Here is an 18,255-nt window from a genome sequence, read left to right as displayed (position 1 = left end):
TCAAGGAATGGCTGCTGCCCCAAGCCAGGCAAGGAACACACGTGCTGTTATAATTCACATCCCTAGTTTTGGTATTAAGATACTATTAGGGTGGGCTGGGGATTTAGCTCAGAGGTGCAGCCCCCTGCCTTGTAACTGCAAGGTCCCAAGTTGGATCCTTGGAATCACAAAAAAAAAAAAAACAAAACTCCTGGGAAAAATTATTTGTAATACAAATTACAAAGTAATTATCTAAATACAAGGAGCTGTTATTAGTTGCTGAGAAAAAATTTAAAATGCAATAGAAATATGAAACTCAGAGGAAAGATTAAATTCTATAATTCTACCAGTTGAGAGCTTGAAGCAGGAGGATTAGAAATTCAAGCCCAGCCTGGGCAACAGTACAAGATTCCTCCTCAAAAAATAAACTGGCTAGAGTGCTGCATGCACAGAACCCCAGCTTTGGGAGGCTGAGACAAGAAGTCTGCAAGCTCCAGCCTGGAAAACTTAGAGGGACCCTATCGCAGAGTGGGAGGGTGGGGGTGGGCTCAGTGGTAAAGTGGCCATGGATTCGATCTCTAACAATACGTAGGTATGTATACACTCTTAGACCCAACAATCTCACCCCCAGGACTATACAGTAAAAATAATAGGGTAATATATAAGGATATAGAGTGGGAAAGTTTATTACATCGCTTTTCCTCATGACAAAACATCCAGAGATACAATCAATGTTCATGAGTAAGGAAATGGCTAAACACACTTGTGATCTAGCCTATTATATAGTTATTTAAAAAGAATGAAAGTGAATTAGTCCACGGGCTGGGGATTTAGCTCAGTGGTTCCACTGCCTGCCTCTCAAGCTCAAAGACCCAAGTTCAATTGCTGGTACCAAAAAAAAAACAAAAGTGAATTAGTCCAGATAACCTGGAAGGATTTTCATAAGTTTCTACTGAGTAAGGAAAGCGAGATGCAAAAAGGTATGCATTGTGTCATTATCGTAAAATAAACAAGAAGGAGTCCTTGAGTGGTTCTGCCTTATTGAATTGATATAATTGCCCATTGACCATTAGTACTGTAAATGGGAGTACAACAGGGCACCCCAGAGAATTCCTTAGGTTCTGTATAGAGTCCTTCTGGTCATCACTGTGCAACAGCAACTTAGTATTTCCTGGGTGATGCAAATAAATCAGCCACTCCAGCCACTACCATCATGCTATTTCTGCCTATTAGTTCAGCAGCATGAGAAATGCCAAATAACCTGTTATTAGTTTCATAGAACCATGACTTTATTCTCTAAAAGAGAAACTTCCCTTAGGAACTAGGTACTCCAAAGCCATGGAACCCAAAGCCACAACCACAATAGAAAAACATACCCTATATGAGTTGTTAGATGTAATCACGAATAACTTCCTCCCCCATTCATCTTGCCTAGGGACTCTGTATTTTAGCCTTGGAAGCAGTGGCTTCTCATATGGGTCACTCATTCAAAGAATGGATGGTTTCCTGTGGGCTGTACCTCAAACTTTCAGAGAAGTACCTCTGAACCAGCACTGAAACAGATTTCTGCTGGCCATTCCTTTTTTTTTTAACCAAGCCAAATGCCTCTTGACAGAGAGGCACATAGCAAGACCAAAGAACTTCATGGAAGTGAGCCAGTGGCCACACTGCTTTCACGCTAAGACGTATACTCAGGGTGAGGTAATGTGTGTGAGACCGTGACAATAAGATAATCTTCCTGCTGCGGAAGGCAAATCCCCATTGGTTATAGAACTATTTCAAGGAAAAGCATTGCCCTGTTTATAGTGGAGTCTAACAGCATCAATCAGCTCTCAGATGGCTGGCTCGCCCTCTTAGCAAGCAGTTGCACCATTTAGGGTTCAGAGTTGGTCCCTGCTGGAGTAGACTGGGCACTCAACACTGGCTCTACCTAAAGAAGGAGGTGTCCATGTCGCTAAAGTCCAGGCGCAGTCTTCACTCCTATAGCCAGGGCCACTTTGCACAGCAAGGAAGGCGACTTAAAAAGTGCTGGCTGACATCCAGAAGAAAAGTCTTCCTGTCCACAGGATTTCTGAGAGCCTGTTTTGTAGAGGATGCCCTCTGGCTGGCATTTACCTCTCGGGTGAAGAGCTGCATATCTAAATTATAAATCTAATGACTTTAAGTCTCTTCTACTTCTTTTATTCAACAATTTAGTACAGGTTTTTAATTGCCTTCTGCTTCCGGAGAGTTTTTTCTTTTGTTCTGGCAGCGAGCCTTTAATCTGATTTAATGAGGGGAGAGGGATAATCATTAAATCCTTTGATCTTCTCAAATAGATACCGTCCTCGGGGGTAGCCCACCTTGACGAGGAGACACCTGGCCAGTTTAAGGTGGATTTTGAGATTTACATAGAAGCATATGCTTGTAAATTCTAAGCACAGAAAGAGTTTTTAAATAATCGTACAGTTAACTTGAGGAAATAAGCGTAGAAATGTTCAGACTCTGGATTACCTGAATTTAAATTGTTGTGAGAGCTCCAAGAAAACAATCCCCAGGCTCAAAAGGCAGAGTGGTGTAGACTCTGAAGCTAGATGGCTGCATCTTCCATGTGACTCTGCCATTTCTTAGCTGTGTGAAACTAAGTAATTTAGTGAGTTTCTCCCTGTGTTTCCTCAGATGAAAAAATAAGGATAATAGGAGCACTTTCCCTATCGGACATTGCAGGGCTTATGCATTATGGAAGTACTTAAACACAGTGCCTCCCTCACAGAACTACACTAGAATCACCAGCTATTGTCACTTGGCCAGTTTCTGCTGTCATTAATATCTGCCCGATTTGTATCTACTGCATTCATCAGAAAACGCCCTGATGTTATAACTACAACTGACCGGCTCGCTCCAGTCATATGGGAAGGAACTTACAATAGATAGATCTTGGAAGAATATTATAAGAAGCTGAATATTACCGTTGGCCTCGCTGTAGGTGCTTTTGGAAAGTAGGTGATACTGATATTTGTCCTTTTTAATTTTGAAAAATCCACGCAAGCACCTTTGGATTTTCTGTATCCAAAGAACTGGTAATAATTAACCACCATCTTTACTTCTGGCTGTCCTACATAACTAAGTGTAGTGCTAATTTTCTCCAGCCCTGGCCAAGTCCTTAACACTACTTGGGAATTCTCCCGGTGATGTCCATGTAGTTCCCTTTCTCTTTTTTCACGACTAACTTTATGGCTCAGCCATGGACCCAACTCCTGTGCCCTTAGCTTCTTTCCCATTACTGACACACGTTAAACGGCTTGCCGATGCTGATCCATTTTAACAAAATAATTTGTTTCTGGCTTTTTCTATGTTTCACAGATTGAGAGACCAGCATCTGATACCATTTATAAGATCTGCTGATGAGCACTTTATGGTTGGCTACAGAGTTATCTTTTACATCTTGATTGATGACTTCACCAAGTTGCCTTATGTAGAGCTGGGACCTCGCCGAACATTTAAAGTATTCCCTCTGTTCGATCATCAAACTTGGCAAGGCACTGATCTGAAATGCATGAATTCTTTGGATATATACATTACAGATTACATGCAGCATGAAGTCAACTTTCTCTTCAACATGACTATAAATCAGATGTTCGAGTATGACTTTGGAGTGGAAACCCTGGGCAGGTCCGTAGCTCAACTACATGTGTGGTGGTATTTTAAAAGCACTCAAGAGTTCCCATATGAGAGAAGAGCTAGTTCAGCAGCTTTCATCCCCTTTGGAAAGGGAGATTTTTATTACCATCACGCCATTTTAGGCGGGACACCCCGTGAGGTCTTAACCCTCCTTGAACAATGTCTACAAGGAAATACACGCGACACCACGAACAAGCTTACCAGTTTATATGAAAGCCACCTAAATAAATACTTTTTTGTCAATAAACCCACTAAGCTGTTATCACGGGAATACAATTGGGATCCAAGTTTTAAAATTCCTCCACAAATTAAACATGTTAAGATAGCATGGCAACCAGAAATGTTTTGATGGAGGTTCTACTCGGTGTGTGGATTAACAAGTGAATTGAAATAATCTCTCAAATATGAAAATGAGAAATTTTCCAGTTTTTTAAAGAAAATAACAGAGATGTACCATTTTCAAAATAAATGTTTTCTCCTTGCAATTTTGAATTGTTTAATTCTTCCAAGGTTGGATTATAATTTAATGTGATATTACTTATATAACATAATGTAATACAGAAATAATATAGAAATACTTTTGGAGATATAAAATGATTTTGATGAAGAAACACACAGACTCTTGTTCAGAGAAAAACACACACACATGCAAATCCATTGTCAAAGGAATGTATATGCAAGGGAAAGAATAATATTCATCAACTTTTTCATCAGATATTTACTGCTTTTCAGCGTTGGGACATAAATTGCTTGTAATGAAACTCCTCAGTCAGTATTCAATCTATTATCTGACTGAACTTAGTGAACTAAAGACATTCTACCAAATATGTATCTTACTTTTATTCTTCTAAAGATAGATGTTACTTTCATCAGGAAGATGATAAAACACAATTTGTCCTTAAGGAGTCTAAAGCCTAGCAAGGGAGATAAGAATATTCATAAATATTTCTTCTGCTAATTTCAAAGTGGTATAATTGTTCATAAAAGGGACAAACCACCTCTTAAAAATATGCAGTCATCACAACTATCTCATAAATAATCTCATAAATTTGGTGCAACCTTAGAGTATCATTGTAAGAACTGAAAGTTCTAAAACCACAGCGAGCTATTATTTTTATCCTCTTTTATGGAATAAAACCTAATGTTTAGCAAATAGTTTTTAAATGATAAGTGTTATTGGCTGTTGAACACTAATCTGTGAGAAATATTGATGGTGACTATGGCAGGCAGATCTATTTCTCCTAGCATCCATGGTGACTTTCTTCCAACTGTTAGACTATGAAAAGTCACTTTCATGACTAGGTGACATAAGATTGAAGATTCTGTCTTGTAGACCTTTTCTTGCTGCCTTGGATGCAGCAAGCTGCCATAATGGAGAGGCAAGAAACTGAACACAGCCTCCAGCAAAGGAACAAAAAAAGAATTGAGGCTCCCAGTCCAACTTTCAAGGAGCTGAACAACACTAACAATCACAACAAGTGAGCTTGGAAGCAAATACTTCCCAGTCAAGTCTTCAGATGAGATCCCATTGCTGACACCTTCATTATAGTCTGAGACCTAGAGGCAGAAGATACAGTTAAGCCATGCCCAGAAGCCCAACCCAAATGGTGACCCATACCAAACTTTGCTAACCCTATCCATCTACAATTAGCTGTAGTAGGCAGCCCAGGTAGGTGCTTCTCTCCCTTTGTAACACTGAAGAGACTGAATAAAAAGCCATCAGTACCTGGAGAGCAGGCCCTGGGAAACTCCTCTGTCCCACAGGCCCAGCATCCTCCTCCTACCACCTAGTAGCACTGGCAAGCTCAGGAAAGCTCCTTCCACCCTCTTAAGCAATACCAGCAAGGATCAAGCAGGAGATCCACTGGCACTGCCTAGTGCAAGGAACGGGCACAGGGAAGCACTCAGTGCCCCAGGTCCACCTACTCCTATACTCCATCTAGCAGGGCAAGCCTCAAAAACTGCAGTCCACCTCACAGGCAGAATGGGCAGGATCAAGCAGAGGTGGTATCAGCTGAACAAAGAGGACCAGAACAGTTCTGACTGGGCTCTAGATCCATTTGACAGGAAGTAGGCACTATATTAGTCAGTGTTTTCCAATGGAACACAGCCAACTGGATGGAGATGTGCCACACACAATCCATGCACGTACACACGTGTGTGCACACACACACACACACACACAGACAAGAGTATATCTGTCATTTTTTAGTTCACCAATTTGAAAGCTAATCTCTTATAGAAACACCTACAGAAACAGTGTTTTACCAGCCATCTAGGCATACTTTAATTCATCTCAACCATTACAATTCCATTAATATGACATTTTAGGGAAAGCAAAACTATAGAAATAGTAAACAGATCAGTGGTTGTCAGGAGTTTGAGGAGGGTTATATATGTGATTTTTTTCAGGACAGTGAGATCATTCTGTATGATACATTAATCCTGGGTATATGCCACTGTGCATGTGTTAAAACTCATCAAACCTGCCAAGTGTGGTGCACACCTATGATCCTAGCATTTGGGAGGCTGAGGCAGGAGGGTTGCCATGAGTTGAAGGCCATCCTGGACTACAGAGTGAGACCCTGTCTCAAAAAACAAAAAACAAAAAAGCAAAACAAAACATAACATTTGACAGTACAGAATGAACATTGAACCTTAATGCATGATTTTTTTCCCCAAATCATATAGCAGGTTCAGAGACTGCCACACAGAAGGTAGACTGTGTGACAAAAGGATCTAACTGTATTGCAAATGTATGAAACGACCTCCCTGAAGAGGTCAAGGATACAATGTGCTAATCTAACTTTGGAAAGTAACTTTGGAAATGAGTAGAGCCCAAATCTAAAGATAAAAAGAAGTGTACATAAAGACTAGATCTAGTTGGTAACCTGTTCCCTGTGAGGGTGTAGGTCAACAATTCTGAAATCACTATATATGGACATGCTAGAATTGAACAATTAAGTCCATGAATGGTAGGTGGCGAAAGCCATGGTTCTCACTATTGGAATGTGAAGTTACAAGCAAGAAGGAGGGCAGAATGATTCTCACTGTAATAGATATTTGAAGATATCCTATAAACTCATGTCTAGTTTAATTTAGATACAAATGGATGCATGTAGAAATATTTATAAGTATATGTGATATATGCAGGTTAGTAGAAACACATACATTTTCTTGTTCTGACTACTGAGGGGCACTTAGAAGCAATGACACTTGTGTAGCAACACGTAGACCTAGCACCTAGGTCTTGGCTTCTGATATGTTCTTTAATTTAAAAGAAAAACAAGGGCTCCTTGGACAAATGGCTGATTCCAGAGCATATGTAAGGAATATACAAGATGATCCTAGTGCCAGAAGGTAAGGACATGCTCAAAAAGAATGAATGACGGGGATTAGGGGAGCAGCTCAGTCACAGAATGCTTGCCTAATGTGCACAAGACCTGGGGCTCAATCATAAAAAGAAAGAACATACTGATGGGACTATGCTCAAAGAACACAGTAGCCAACTGAACAGCTTCCAATGGGAATATGAACAACAAAACAACATAGTATTGGATTCTAACCCCAAATATAAGATCTGAGAAAATATATAATTACACAAGAATTTTAAATAACTTATAAGATACTCTACCCTAAGGAAGGGTAGAATAACTCCCCATTCATTAACTGTGGGATGCACATAGTGAATTCCTTCCAAAGCTAATATAGACACAGAAGACATTGTGTGGTCTAGGCTGGCCTTGAACTTGTAGCGATCTCCTGCATCAACCTCCTGAGTGAACTAAAAAGTGGAAAAACTAGTAAAATATCTCTGCCAAATGATAAAGGTTAGTTGGCTTAGTTACTTCTCTTGTGTCTGAGACAAAATGCCTGACATCCAAAGTCAAAGGGGGGAAGATGTATTTTGGCTCACAATGTGTAGAGGTTCCAAGCAGTTTGTAGAGTCTCCAACGCAGGTTGGCATAGCAGAGGAGCAGCACAGAAGAGAAAAAGTTCATGGTGGGCAGAAGGCAGGAAGGCAGCAAAGCAGTAAGCGTCCAGGAAGCAGCAGCAGCATGCCTCTCTGTTTTATCCCTTCCAGGCTACCTACCCTTTGGATAGTGCCACCCACACCCAGGGAGGGCCTTCCCATTGTCCACAGCCAGAACTGTGCCAAACCAATCAGTGGACTAATTTAGCAATCACATACACTTAATCCCAGCATCACACACTAAATACCAGGATCTCACGCCCTAGATCCCGCTACCTTTGAAAAGCCCCAGCTTTGATCAAATGAGGCTTTGGGAGAACATATAGATCCAAGCCATAACATTAGTGAACAGCAATAAGCTACATTGATATCACATATCCTTTCTTGGAACGTCACCTTATTCGGAAATAGAGAAAAGGAAAGATTAGTTAAGATGAGGTCTTAACCCAGTGCAGATGGTGTTCTCAAAAAAGACAAATTTTGACACCAACACAAAGAGAGAATGGCTACATAAAGAGAGAGACCAAGGTACCAATAAGTGAAGCACTGCCAAGGTTAGCAGATTAATGGTTGTCAGGGGTTAGAGATGGTGGAGATGAAGGGAAAGATAAAGATATCCTTGCATTATTAAGTGACACAGGGTGTATCATCTTCATGGGACTGGAGTAGTTCTATATCTTGGTTGTGATACTGGTTAGAGAAATTATAGATGTGATAAAATGGCATGCTCTACACCACTGTACCATTGCTACTTTCTTAACTACTAGGAGAAATTGGATGAAGATTAACTATAACTCTCTGAGCTATCTTTGTAACTTCCTATAAACAAATGATTATTTTTAAGTAAAACATTTTAAAACATGTCATAGTGAAGTCTTACATGCCCACCATCCTTAGAATTGCAGACTATCCTGTTTCCTTCCTATCCCTTTTCCTAATTATTCATATTCATAGCCTATAACTCCATTTTGGATCCTAAAGTGTTATGCAATATTAATTATTTATCTTCCCCCATTAGAAGCAATCTCCACAAGGGAAGAAAATTTTCTCTTTCCATTGATGTAAGCCTAGCACATAGTAGGCAATCAAAAATATTTACTGAACAGCCGGGCATGGTGGTGCATGCCTGTAATCCTAGCCCTTGAGAGACTGAGGCAGGAGGATTGCTGTGAATTCTAGACCAACCTGGGATACATAGTGAGCTCCAGTTCAGTCTCAAATACATAGTGAGACTCTGTCTCAAAAAACAATAACAAAAAAATTTACTGAACAAACAATGCTTAGCAAAAACACCTGTGGAAGGACATATACTGTTTGCTACCATTTATATAGTACTTTAAAGCTGAGAACTGGTACTACAGATTGTTTAGGGACATATAAAATTATTAACATCTGAATTGCAAGGATAATCACCAATTCTGTGGTTAGGCAGGAAGGGAATGCAAGCAGAAAGTGATACAACTATAGTGCAATGTTTTATTCCTTAGGCTAAGACGTAGGTACTAGGTTGTTAATTATTACAGTCTTATCATCTTTATGTCAGGAATATTTTATGATTAAAAATGACTTAAAATGAAAAACTACTGATGGAGATCTATCTCTTAGAGTTTGACATTGTTCACTTTATAGCCTCAGAGATTAATATGGGGAGCTTTTCTTTGTCTAACTTTTAAACTATGAAATCTCTTGCACCTAGCAATGTCTTTACAAAATGTGTATACAGTATTTTAAAGAGAAACTCTATGTGTGTGTGTGTGTGTGTGTGTGTGTATGTGTGTGTATGTGTAAAGCTATTATCAAGACTTTGGTCTAGAATAGCAATGGCAAACCTTTTAGAGCTTTCAATGATAGAAACAGTCTGCTTTGGCACGCGTGCCATAGGTTTGGCACTGCTGGACTGGAACACCACCAGTACCTAGAAAAGAACAGACTGGAGGTGTTCTGCCTTGGATTTGGCAATTGTTTCCCCACTATGACAGCAAAAGCACAAGCAAAACAGAAAACTCAGAGCCAGGGATTTAGCTCAGTGGTTCCACCGCCAAGTGCAAGGACTTGAGTTCGATTCCCGGTACAAAACACACACACACACACACACACACACAGAAAACTCCATTTGAATTCATCAAAAACAAAACTCTTGCATAGCAGTGAACACTGTCAAGTGAAATGAACCACACGTGGTGGAGCCAGCCTGCAATGCCAGATTCTCGGGAAGCTGAGGCAGAGGATGGCAGGTTCAAGGCCAGCCTGGGCAACTTAGCAAGACAGCCTCAAAATCAAGTTAGGAGTGGTTGGACATACAGCTCAGTGGTGCGGCACCTGCCTAGCATGCACAAGGGCCCGAGCTCCAACCTCAGTGCCACCAAAAACAAAAGTGAAAGGATGACCCACAGAATGCGAGAAAATATTTATAAATCTTAATCTGCTAGATCTAAAATCCAGAATATGAGTTGGAACTGTAGTTCAACAGTGAAGCGCTTGCCTGGCATGAGTTAGGCCCTGAGCCCCATTCCTAACCCCTCAAGAAAGAATATAGGCAGAACATTTACAACTCAACAGCACAATTTTTAAAATATGCAAAAGAATCGAATAGACATTTTTCTAAAGGTAGACAAGTGGCCAGTGAGCACGTGAAAAGACAGTCAACATCAGTTATTAAAGACATGAAAATCAAAGTAACAGTGTGATACAACTTCATACCCACTAGAACGGCTTTAATAATAACTTGTATTTAAAAATGGAAAACAAATATTGCTATGGGAGTCATGAAGAAATTGTCCATTGCTGACAAGAGTGTGAGCCAGACCAACTCGTTGTGGAAAACATTTTAGAGGTTCTTAGAAAATTAAACATAAATTATCATACAACCCAGCAATTTCACTCCGACGTGTATGCCCAGAAGAACTGAAAAATAGGTGTTCAAAAAAAAAACTTGCATATGAATTTTCATAGCAGCTTTATTCACGACAGCCAAAAATTGGAAATGATCCAAATATCTTTCAACTACTGAATGAAGAAACAAAATGTGGTACACACACACATACACACACATGTGCACACACTGAAATATTGCTTGGCCAAGAAAAGGAATGAAGAATTGACATATGCTATAACGTGGATGAACATGGATGACAGAATGCTAAGTAAAAGAAACCAGTTGCCAAAATAAAAGAGCCACATGTTTCCTCTTGTTGCTGAGACGAAGTACCTAACACTCAGAGTTAAAGAGGAAGGGTTTATTTGGCTTGTGTTTGGTTCATAGAGGTTTCAGTCTGTAATCAGCAGGCTCCAAGGTGGAGTGGTGGTGGACGACAGTGAAATCAAGAAGACACCTTAGGGCCGGGGTTTTAGCTCAGCGGTTCAGTGGCCTGCTTTGCAAGCACAAGGACCCAAGTTCAATCCCCGGTACAAAAAAAAAAAAAAAAAAAAGAAGAGACCTTAACAGCATCTTTCTGTTCCTCTTACCTTATGTACCATCTCATTCGCATGAGGCTTGGGGGGGTGGTGTCTAAACATAAGCTGTAATACCCCATTAAATGAGTCCATTTATATGAATTATTGAATAGAACACCCTAGCATCACTTTGATTCTCTACTGGAGACTCTAATAATACATGAAAGGCAGGAAAAGTGAATAAAAGGTGCAATTTTTACAAAATATTTTTTAAAAAGAAAAATCAACGAAAGATCTACAGATGATAAATTTTATAAATACGAAAAATATGAATCAGTAGGATCAAGACCATTTAGCAAGATTGCTAGATAAAGAATCAGTATGTTGGGGCTGGGGATTTAGCTCAGGGGTGCCATACCTGCCTCACAAGCACAAGGTCCTGAGTTCGAGTCCTGATACAAGAAAGAAAGAAAGAGAATCAGCATGTCAAGATGATTGCACTTCCAAACACTACCCATAAATTGCTAGAAAATAATATTTTTAAAAATCCTTTTGAGACAGGATCTTGCCATGCAGCCCAGGCTAGCCTCAAACTCACAGCAATCCTCCTGCCTCAGCATCCCATGTGATGAGATTACAGGTGTGTGCCCAGCTAACAAACATTTTAAAGATGACTTATACAGTAGCATAAAGACCTACAGATAAATCTACCAAAAAATAAGTAAGACCTGTGTGTTTATTTCTAGGCACCAAATGGTTAATTGGAAGACTCTGTGGGATAAAAACATCAATTCACTTTAAATGATTCAGTTCAATCCCAGTTAAATTTTTCTCTAGGTTTTTTGTTTGTTTGTTCATTTTGTTTTTTGTGAGAGGGTCTCACTATGTAATTGAGACTGACCCGGAACTCATTATGTAGCACAAGCTGGTCTTGAACTCACAGTGATCCTCCTGCCTCAGCCTCCTAAGTGCTGGGATTACAGGCTTGCACCACCGGCTTCTCTGGGTTTTTAACAGATTTTTTACGGATTGATTTTAAACACTGTGGAAGTTTTAAAATCAAAGAATATCCAAAACAATCTAAAAATAAGGTGAGAGTTCTACCAATTAAGGCCATCTATAGAGTAAAAAGATAATTAAGATGATACATTATTAGAGAAATTGACAAGTCGGTAGAACATAACTGAGACAGGTAATGACTCACACACAAAGGGGCAACTCCCGTACGATAATAATAACACTGCACAGCCCCAAAGAGAAAAAGATAATCTTCAGTAAATAATGCTGGAGAAACAGAATACTCATGTTTTTTAAAAAATTTAAATGTACTCCCTCAACATAAGCATTCACGAGTTCTAGCTTTGTGTCCGTTTTGTTCCCTACTCTAGAACCCCAGTCCCTAGAAGAGTAACTGGCTTATGTTCACTTAGCTTTGGGCAAATAAGCAAACGAATAGATGCAGCTGTCCTCAGATTTTGGTTCCATCCGCCTTCCTGTAACCCGAAGTACACAAGAAGTGCTGTACGCGGCAGTGAACGCTAGATGGCGCAACATAGCAAAGCAAACGCCCCTCATCGACGCGTCCTTCCTCCTGAATGGGCTCGCTTCCAAGGAAAGCCTGTGAGGTCACTTTTTTGTAATAACTCGGATTTCACTGACAGGCGCCCGCTGCATGGATGCTATTCCGCTCTCCTGATTATTTCTGTCCTTTTGTGTGCCAGTACAGGTTACCAATTTCCTTCTCCCTTTTCCTCCTCCTCATCCCTTGCAAACCAGCACCCGTCCTCCATGGTCACCTGGGGTCATCGGTCCACTACAGCCCTCGAGGGTCCAGAGCTATGGGATGGCCGTGTTGAGAAAGAACCGATTCCCTTTGGGTTACTCCGTTAGCGAGGCAGTAGATAAGAGCAACAGTTATTTCATAGTTTAGTTCTAATCTCCTCTGTCCCAGGAACCCAGACTATGGGACGGTTATGAGAGCCAGCCTCCATGCGCTGGTAAGAAGGACAATTTCCCTGACAGTAAACGCTTACTGGGCTGAAGTCCCCTCCGCGGTCTCAGTGCTTATGCCAGTAAGCTCCTGTCCACCCGTACACATTAAGTGAGTGTGTCCAACTTGTCCCAGATAACTAGGGACTTTCCCGGCTTTATTACCAGAAGTTTCAAATCCTAGGAAATAACCTTAGTCTGAGGCTAATCAACACAGCTGGTGGCTCTATATTAGGCCCAGATGTGTCTGAACTCTGCTCAAGTGCAAACCAGGATTATGCCACACAAGCAGAAATGTATCTAAAGTCTTCTCCCACCCCATGTGTAGTCACTGACCAAATCTTTTGTTGTGTTTTGGGTTTGTTTTTTATTTGTTTGTTTGTTTTGGTTTTTTGAGACAGGGTCTCACTATGTAGTTGAGACTGACCTGGAACTTACTATGTAGCCCAGGCTGGTCTCAAACTCACAGCAATCCTCCTGCCTCAGCCTCCCGAGTGCTGGGATTACAGATGTGTGCCACCACACCCAGCTTGGAAGAAGGTTTTATAAATTCCCTTCACTTGCAGTTTTGTGAGTCTTGAAATCCAAATCAGCATGGCTTCTGTGTCTAAGTCTGAAACCATCACAGTCGACTCCCTCTTATAAAACCTCCCTCTGTTTCACAATTTGAGGCTGCCTGCCTGATTCAGGCCACACGGATCCTTTCAAAACAATGGGCACTCAATATTGACAAGGAAACTGATGCCAACCCGGAAATAATAAAGCCCTTAAAAGATCCCTTGAGATACGTCTCTGGCTAAATTATCCCAAGCTAGCTTCTCTAAAAAGAATCTTCGAATCTACCAGAGGACTTCATTCCTGTAGGTCACAAGCATTCGTATTTTTAAGTTATTAATGCCAGAGAATTAAGTGAAATAAGCTGTGCTGTCCATGATCACCTCCTAATTAAGAGTGCTTTATAGGCTAAAAGTTAATTAATTAATTTAAACTATAGTAGAACGTTTCTAAAATTTGATTAGCACTTTACCCTGCTACTTGATAACTATTCACTTCTGCCATAGGTCTCTGCCACCCCGATAGTTTCAAACGTAACCCTTCCGCCTAGAAAGGGCAGCCAGGGACGTGTGAGGGATGCTATGGATGCATGATGACATCATCTACTATTCCTTAATTTTTTGTACTTTTCTCTAAATTAGGAGAAATACTTTCTCAGGCTCTGTACACTGTTACAAGTACAGCTGGTGGCCGGAGCGAACACTTTGACCACCAAGTCCCCGGCATGTGCAATCTTGTAAATTCAGTTTAATCTGAAATGACATTTCCGTTTTCAGGGGAAGGCACTCTCCAGCCCCTTCCTACAAATATCCCCTATACTAATGACACAAATTAGCAAATTCCAATACTTTTTTTTGGGGGGGTACTGGGGATCAAACTCGGGTCCTTGCGCTTGCAAGGCAGGTAGTGGAACCACTGAGCTAAATCCCCGGCCCCAATTCCAATTTTTGTGTCATCAACCCTTTGGTTCTATGTTTTGCCTTCTCAGACACGTTAGGCTTGCATCCTGATTATCAGACAAGTGATAAGGAGAGGGCACATTATGGTTTGAAACTCATGCATCCTCCCAAAAGCCTATGTGCCGAAGGCTTGGTCACCAGTTTGTGGTGCTGTTGGAGGTGATGGAACCTTTAGGAAGTGGAGTCTAGTGCAGTGATGATTGGGGACATGCCCTGGAGGGAAACACTGGGCCCCCAGCCCCTACTCCATCTTCACTTCCAGTCTGTCATGAGGTGGGTGGTTTCATCTATCACCTGTTCCCATCGTGATGTGCTGCCTTGCCACAGGCCCCAAGCAACTATGGACTGAAACCCCTGAAAGAATGAGCCAAAATAAATCTTTCTTCCTTTTAAATTAATGGCCTCAGGTACTTTGTCACAGTGATGGAAAGCTGACTATAGCATATGGCTTGACTTCCTTGTTTTCTCTCAGTGAGTGAGCAGGAATTTTCTCCACACAGGATGTGCAGCAGAACATCCTTTTTTTTTTTTTTTTTGAGACAGGTACTCTCTATGGCCTTAAACTATGTAACCCAGGCCGGCTTTGAACTCAGGGAAATCCTTTTGTCTCAGCCTCCCAAGTGCTGGGATTACAGCCATGTGCCACTATGCCCAGTGATTTTTTGTTGTTGTTGTTATTGTTGTCTTTTACAATATCATCAATTTATTTTTTAACTTTTTTTGGGGGGGGCTTTTTTGAGACAGGGTCTCACTATGTAGTTGAGACTGACCTGGACCTCACTATGTAGTCCAGGCTGGGCTTGAACTCACTGCGATCTTCCTGCATTAGTCTCCCGAGTGCTGGGATTACAGGAGTGCACCACCACACCCAGCCATTTTTTAACTTTTTTCTATAACATATGTTATATATTTTAAAGCTTTGTTTTCTTTTTAATTATTTTTATTAATACATGTCTGTGGTTTATATTCCTCACGGGGAATTGGTACGTGTACATAACACATCTTAATTTTTTTGTACCCCCTCCAAGAAATACTTTAAATTAGTGTTCCTCAAATAAGAAGCAGTTTCCTCCCTTGTTCTCCCCAGGGGGACATCAGACTATGTCTGGAGACATTTTCAGTTGTCAGCGGTGTCAGGGTGTGGGGCTGGTGGCATCTGGCCAGGGATTCTGTTAACATCTTACAATGCACAGGGAAGCTCCCCAACTCCACTTATCCAGTCCAAAATGTTAACAATGCCACATGCAAGAACCCTGTTTCAGATGAATCTAAAAGGTTAGGGTTATCCAAGCCCTGACCTCTCTTTAGGAAAAAATGTGTGTGTGTGTGTGTGTGTGTGTGTGTGTGTGTGTGTGTGTGTGTGTGTGTGTGACATCTTCCATTGGGGGCTTGCCCTGGAGGGAAATACTAGAACCCCAGCCCCTCCTCCATTTTCACTTCCTGTCCATTTGTCAAGACTCTAATCTTCCCTAATCTACCCTAACATATCATTCATATAAAATTAGGGCTGCAAGGCCTGTGCTATTAACCACTACTCTAAATTGGCTCCCTGTGCGACTGTGACCAAATTCATGGACCTCTTTGAACCTCGGTTTCCTCAATTTAGAGTGGGGAACGAAAGCTACCATGGAGTGTTGTGGTTTGTTTGTTTGTTTGTTTTGGCTTGGGTTTTGGTTTTTGTACCGGGGATCAAACTCAGGACCTTGACTTTACCAGGCAGGTGGTGGCACCACTGAGCTAAATCCCCAGACCCTCCATGGAATGTTTTTAAGAAATTATATAAATTAGAGCTGGGGATTTAGGTCAGTGGTGCCGTTGCCTGCCTGACAAGTGCAAGGATCAAAGTTCAATCCCCGGTACCAAAAAGAAATTATATAAGTCAACTAATATTCGTACACTAAAATAGGCATTTATGGACTTTTAATATTCCTAAGGAATTTTGAATGTGATGCATCTAGTAGAGAAAGAGTCTAAATTTAACAAAAAGAACCCTGATATGCATTGTCTTAGCTCCTGGAAGTTGCAGTTTTCTCAAAAGTACAATTTATTAGTTATGAATTCCTTGTCTCCTTTATCTTTTATTTTTTCTATCCTACTTTATATTATTTTTCCCCATTGACCCACTGATATTATGGATCATATTAATTTGGTTTTTTGTACTGGGCATTGAACCCAAGGCCCTGTGCATACTAGGCAACTACTGTATTACTAAGCTACTTCCCAGGCTACATTAGCTGATTTTCAAGTGTTGAGTCAGTCTTTAAATGTGGAATAAATCACACTTGGTCATGATGTATAATTTTTTTGTTTTTTGTTTTTTGTTATAGAGACAGGGAGGGTCTCACTATGTAGTTGAGGCTGACCTGGAACTCACTATGTATCCCAGGCTGGTCTCGAACTCACAGCGATCCTCCTGCCTCAGCCTCCCAAGTGCTGGGATTACAAGCCTGTGCCACCACGCCCAACAGGATGTATAATTTTTTATACATTGTAGGATTCAATTTGGCAATAATTTGTTGAAGATTTTTGCATCTATGCACATGAAAAATATTGATCTATAGTTTTCTTGTAATATCTTTATTCAATTCAGTATTGGAGTGATACTGGACTCATAGAATGAGTTAGGAAATATTCCTCCTGCTTCTATCTTCTGTAAAAAGTTGTAAATCATTGTTATAATTTATTTGTAAAACATTGGGTAGAATTTACCAGTGAGCCTAACTGGGCCCAGTGGGACCTTTCTGTTTTAGAAAGTTATTAATTATTTATTCAGTTTATTGAATATATATAGGCTTTTTCCTATTCTTTCATGATACTTTACTAAGTCTAATATGTTCCTTCTATCCAACCTGTGAAGAATATTCAGTAGCTTCATAATTAAAGTTTAGCATGTATCTTGCAGTCCCTTGTCATCTCTTACCACCACTCCTGAATTTGATTACCCTGAAAACCTAAATAAATGGTTTATCATGGAAATCTCAAAAGAGCCAGAAAAAAGAAAAAGAGATAGTTGAGCTCAAAAACAAAATGAAATAACAACAAAAATCTTCTTAAATGAAGTACCTACAGGTGTTTTAAACAGTTATTAACACAGATTCAACAGACAAACAGGGCCAGGGATTTAGCTCAGTGGTGCTGCCGCCTGCCTCACGAGCACAAGGTCCTGAGCTTGATCTCTGGTACCAGAAAAACAAACAAAAAGACAGATAAACATACATAAGACAATTACATTTAAATCAGAGTGCATGCTTAGATGCATTGCCCAATTCTTTTAGTTTTTAGGTTTGTAGTTATAAATAGATCATTCAGAAACTTTTCTTACAAATCATCAATTAGCGGAGAACTCTTGTAATAAGGATCAGATGGACAAAAACCTTTTGCACCTGTAAAAGCAAGGACGCTTTTTAAGAAGGGACCTGGGCTGATGGTGTATCTTAATCTTGGAATAACTGTACAGGCTCATTGAGGCCTGCTGTTGCTTTTTGATAGCCACAACTGATAGCCGAAACTGCCATTTTAATAGCTACATGTAACTGTCTGCTGTAAAGGGACAGACTGTTACTCTTCTCTTTTTGGCAACTATTTTTTTTCCATAAGGATCTATTCTAAAACTTTATTTTATTAACTATTAGAGAAGTTACAAACATCTAGCATAACTAGAACAATGATTATAGAGTTTACATAATGCAATACCTCATTAGCTTTTACAATTAAAGATCAATAGTTGTTATGCTTTTTTTTTTTTCC

General features: G+C 40.3%; 1 protein-coding gene across 1 annotated transcript in view; it reads left to right on the top strand.

Annotated features, from left to right (window-relative positions):
* Positions 1-4,005, top strand: part of LOC104847539 (N-acetyllactosaminide alpha-1,3-galactosyltransferase-like 1) — a 16,355-nt gene extending 12,350 nt beyond the window's left edge. Inside the window, exon 6 of the mRNA XM_033759266.1 lies at positions 3,322-4,005. Within this exon, the coding sequence (XP_033615157.1) occupies positions 3,322-3,988 (667 nt within the window). The 3' untranslated portion in view covers positions 3,989-4,005. The remainder of the gene's footprint in view (positions 1-3,321) is intronic.
* The last annotated feature ends 14,250 nt before the right edge of the window (positions 4,006-18,255 follow it).

Source organism: Fukomys damarensis, unplaced genomic scaffold (assembly GCF_012274545.1).
Source record: "Fukomys damarensis isolate Sample0158 unplaced genomic scaffold, DMR_v1.0_HiC HiC_scaffold_36, whole genome shotgun sequence".
NCBI lineage: Eukaryota > Metazoa > Chordata > Mammalia > Rodentia > Bathyergidae > Fukomys > Fukomys damarensis.
Note: the sequence above shows the minus strand (reverse complement) of the source record. Positions and strands in the feature narration are given on the sequence as shown.